This window comes from Crocodylus siamensis, chromosome 1, assembly GCF_052110815.1.
Source record: "Crocodylus siamensis isolate JL-2025a chromosome 1, ASM5211081v1, whole genome shotgun sequence".
In the NCBI taxonomy this organism is placed as follows: Eukaryota; Metazoa; Chordata; order Crocodylia; family Crocodylidae; genus Crocodylus; species Crocodylus siamensis.
In genome coordinates, this window is record NC_143395.1 from 269,237,901 (window position 1) to 269,243,128 (window position 5,228).

The 5,228-nt window shown below is 36.7% G+C and overlaps 1 protein-coding gene across 1 annotated transcript in view; it reads right to left on the reverse strand.

The window, feature by feature from the left end:
• Positions 1-357: 357 nt before the first annotated feature.
• The window catches only part of POLA1 (DNA polymerase alpha 1, catalytic subunit), a 304,797-nt gene continuing 299,926 nt past the window's right edge, over positions 358-5,228 (reverse strand). The window contains exon 37 of the mRNA XM_090062006.1: positions 358-1,685. Within this exon, the coding sequence (XP_089918132.1) occupies positions 1,510-1,685 (176 nt within the window). The 3' untranslated portion in view covers positions 358-1,509. The remainder of the gene's footprint in view (positions 1,686-5,228) is intronic.

The window sequence follows — 5,228 nt, forward strand, 5'->3', positions numbered from 1 at the left end:
CTGAAAATGAGTTTATATTTAGATGAGCTGGCACACACAATCATCATCTATCTCTATCTGCATTTAGCACTGTTGTCCCAGAGTGCTGTAGAGTTTTATAAACAAATACATATATAAATGGTATATAAATGATATATATATAAATACATATATACATGGTATAAATGCATACAACACAACCCCTCTTGCTCCTTGAGCCCTGTAATCTCTCAGTATTTGTGCTGTTATTCTTATCATTTTATGCCTACAAGTGTTTTCCTTAGTTTCCACTGAACCAACATGCATTTTAAAGCAGAGAGATATAAGCCCTTCTGTTAAATGCTGTAACAATTTAGAAGCGTGCACTTCAAGGTTAGATCTGGTATGTACAGATGATAGAGTCCAATTCTTTTTCATTAGAAAACTTTATTTTTCTTTCAAGTATTACAAAAGTTTACATTGGCTATAGTTACATGTTTTTAAAAGAGTCTCATAGTCTTACAAATACTGACATCGCAAACCTAAGAACGTTATATAAAAGTACAACTTTAATTTTACTCCCACATAAAAGAAGAAACCATATTTATTATATTTTTTTTGTTTCTTATTTTACTGTCATTGAACAGACAATGCAATTGCTTATAAAAACCAATAAAACTTCAATATGACCACAGTACTTATTACAAAGCAGTACTTACCCTGGCCACCCCCCTATTCCTGCAACCCCTGTTTCTAAGCTGTATTTGCTGGAACCCTGTAGGCACATTTGTTTTCACTGACAGTTTACATCAACCTTTTTTCTTTGTGGAATAAAGTTAGATCTGCATTTACTGTGTGGGGTTCTAGCTGGAGTCAACTCCATAGTATACCTATCTTAAGAACGGCAAGACAACACTTGTCTGTGTGTTAAATTTAACACAGAGAGGACTGTTGTCTAATTTTTGTTAACTGTAGGTTATAAAACTGTCACTGCTTGCTCACTGCTTTATATATAGAAATCTTAGTAGTAAAGACCACCCTAACCCCTGCTCAGAAGAAAGTATTAGGACATTAGGAGGCATTTAGGTTTAGCATTGTTTTTAATTGGTATGTTTATGATTCAGAAGTAGATAAACTGTGAAAAGGCAAAACATTAGTGCTCCTACTGAGACCTCTACTAACCTCTCTTCCTGAGAGCACCTCTACTAAATACCCTGGAGCAAAGTCTAGGATCACTTACATTCCAGCAACTCTCACTGGGAATTATTCAATTAAAGCAGCACTCCTTCCACCCCCTTTTCTCTCATAGGTCTAAATATACAATAAAATATATGTATTGAAAAAGCAACTACCAGGTGTCTAGGAAATCACTACATTCTGTTTTTATCTTCACTTTTTCTCCACTGAGTGGGCAAAATACACATGTATTTGACGAATGGTGAAATCAAAATTGTATTATTTTAAATGGGAAGAATAAAGAGAAAGAGGAGGGGATTGATTGTACTTATTATTTTAACAAAACCAAACCTTTCTCCCTCTTTATTTACTTTATTATTGTCTTTCATTACTGGCATCTCCCACAGATTTTCCTATACAGATGGTCTGAAAGAGCTTGCCGAGGTTCACTTCAGAGTAGCTACTCATGGACAGAAAGGTGTCTACTGTGTTCTTCAGCTTTTTGTAGACCTCCTTTATTTTCTTTAAGGCTAAGTTCTTCTCTGCCCACACTAAAGGAAAAATAAATGAGAGAACATATACACACATTAGATGATCACCAAGAAAAATATTTTATGTTAGCTGGTATTACAAACTTTAACCTTTCAAAATATATTGGGGCTAAAACACAAAACCAAAAGTTGCTCCAATATCCTCAGACTTGTTATTTGCTTCTCATTTTTCACCTATCCTTCTCAGCAAGATTAAGAGTGAAGGCCAACTTGCAACTCTGAGACCAAATCCTGTTCATCAAAGCCCGTCTACTATTCTTGCAACTGAATTGGCACAGGAACTCCTGTGAGTAAATAATATGAGGCACTGCTTGTCCAGTGACCTGCTTAAGTGAGAGTCAAGTGGAGATTCAACCAATACCAGTACCAGTGCTCATTCAGAAATGTTTATTTACAGAACGTAGAATTTCACCTCACAGATGAAGTAGTGGAGTCTAGTGTTTGGAACTGGAGACAGGAGAGTCACTTTTTTTGGACCTTCTAAACCTCTATTATAAAACTCTTAAAAACAAATGGTGAAAGGTCAAACGTGTGGCCATTGCAGGGACTGAGTTTGAAATACCTGTCAGCAACAAAAATACTCTGTCACCAGAGATTGAGCACCCCCACCCATGTTCATCATGGGATTACAAATATAAGAGCACCTGTCCATCTTCCACCTTGCAGAATGCCCCCTCACTGACCCAGCGTCACACAGTGGTCCAACATTTTGTTGCAATGTAAAGGGTCCAAAATAGAGCCAGGTATCTATGGGGATTTTGTTATCAATTTCAATGAAGCCACGATCTCGCACTTAGTTCCTATTCCTTACTTATACACCACATATCTGGAATACCTTGGGCAGGTCAAAGTGTTCCTACATTTTCTCACTGACAGAATGGAGATAATACTTATACTAAAGTACTTTGAGACCCTTGACTGAAGGAAAGGAACTTAGTACAGACTAACACCACAGAACTGCCCACCATCCTACCTCTACCTACAATACACAGAACAAGATTCTCCTGAGGTACCAGTGAATATGGCCATGTGCTTGTTTCATGTGCTTGTGAAGAGACCCCTGAAGGATGAAACAAGCAACAAAAAAGGCAATTTGAACATTGTATGAATTTGTTGGCAAAAATGATATCAGATTTACCCAAAGAACCTTGTCTGCCTTGGCAAAGTCAAGATGCTTTATTTGCTTAATTTAATTCTACAACACCATGGAAGAATAAATGGTGTTGGATTCTTGGATATGCATGCCTTTACTAAAAATGAAAATGTAACCCAACTAAGTGTCAAAACCACCAGAGCCTCATGCAAAGAGTAACTCAGTGGAGAAAGATCAAGTCTAACAATACTTCCCTTTCCAAAACAACATTGATTCCAACCACGTCCTCTCTATTAAAAAAAAACAGGTAGATTCAAAAGGCCTTGTAGCATGTTCAGAAGGGCGGCAGATTCAGACTAGTTTGGATTAGTGGATATAGAGAAAGGAAATAATTTCCACAATTGAAGGTCCTTTCCAGAGAACACGTCCTCAGTTTTTGGCAGGGATAAGTGGGGTGGGAAGATAAGGGGAGTTTCAGCTGAAGCATCACTGCCAATGGAAACTTTTTTGGCAGCATAACACAGGGAGACGGGCAACCTCTCAGGTGTGAGCAGCTCTCAATCCATTTAGGTATTACTGAAAGCATGCATCTCGCAAGCATCCCACATAGTGTGTCTATTACACATCAATATTGCCCTGCAACAGCTGTTCCATCTCACTTCTGACTGTCCTTTAGAAGAGTTTCAGCACTGTACTGAGCATTTCACTGCCCTAATTCTCTTGGAAAAATACAACACAGTAAATATCCAACATAAAAATAAACTACAGCTATTACCTTTTAAACAACAGTTATTGTTATATTTCAAGTTTGTTAAAAATAAATCATCTTCAAGGGCAGTAAGTTCATTTCTAGACGCACAGCAGTTACAAATTTGGAGGGACCTCTGGTAACTTTCAGTCCACTTGTATGGGGGAAGAAAACAAGAGGCTTCTACCCCTGCAGCACATTAAGTAAAGACATTCCATTGGTTTAGGTTGTTTCCTATCCAAGTGACTAAACGACTCATGTAGTATGGGAGGCCTTGGGAAAAACCTTGAGAAACTGCTGCCCCTCGCCCTGAATTCTAAAAAGAAGCTATAATGCATCCATGTCTTTTACAGATTTTTTTCAAGATAGATTCAGCCTAATCACTGGATAAAATATATATCTAACCTCATGCATTGTTGATAATTTTCTTGATCCATATCCTTAGATGGTTACATTTATGTTTTCAACCTGCTACATTTTTCTTCTTTTCCAAATGATCATGATAGATAAAACAAGTATCTATCTCGGTTCAGAGTTCTTCTGTAAGTACTTTACAAATAAGTCTAATGAAGACAGCTCTAACCTGTAAAGAGTTACCATCATGGTTAATTTTAGGCACATATCTATTTAAAGTCATATATTCATGGACATTTTGAGCAATCTCAGTATCATGACCTACACTGAATTGCTTTTTGTTACCACTCAGCTAATAATAACATTACTTTTTATTACTGGCCTTAAAAGAACTTAAAATTTACCATAAAGAGATTGAAAACTCTGTTTAGAAATTTAATTAGGTTGGAATCATTATAGCACCTAGAAACTAATTATATCTAAGGCCTAATTAAAAATAAACTACCACAAACTGTAGCAACTCAGTACATTATTCCCTCCCAATGTGCACCCCACCCCAAAAATATTTCAGAAACACTAAGTAGCCTATAATTTACTACAACACATCATATGTTAATGTGGCTTTTTTGCAGCTAGGGGAATTTTTGATGAAAGCACCAAACTATGTGTGTTCAAATTCAAAGTTCAAAGTTAGGCTAAAATTGTTTTAAAGCTTCAAAGAGCTCAGGAGGGACCAAGGTGAAGTGTATCAATGTACAGAGCCAGCTGGTACATATGAAAAGAACAGGAGGATGCATTAATCATGAGAACAACCAGACAAAAAAATAAAACAATGTTTAAGCAGCAAATGAAAATACAGCCATATATATAACTCAAAATCAGTCTCAACTCATTCCACTGGTAGAAATTCTAGTTTTTGTTCGCAAGACCTAAACATTCATTGTTCACAGTAACCATTCTGAAAATTTCCATTAAATGCATTACAAAGAAATTTAGATGGAATTATTTATGTAAAGGGAAAAGTGGACTGAGGAAGGAGAAGTAATAGGAGCTACAATGAAAATTAATGGAGGTAATTTAGAGTCTTAATCCTAAAATATTTGAAACACAATGTTATACTACTAAATTCAGACTGCAGTCCTATCTGCAGTACAGCAATACCATGCATTTGAATGACACAAGTGCATCTGATAACTGGGGAGAACAGATTTAAAGAACTGTAGTAATACAGAGCAGGGGAAGATGAGAGAGGACACAGCTCCTGATGTGTTTACCTCCTCTGCTGATGGGATATTGACTTTTCCCACCAGGTTGGTTAGAAAGGGGACTATTTACGCTGCCACACAGC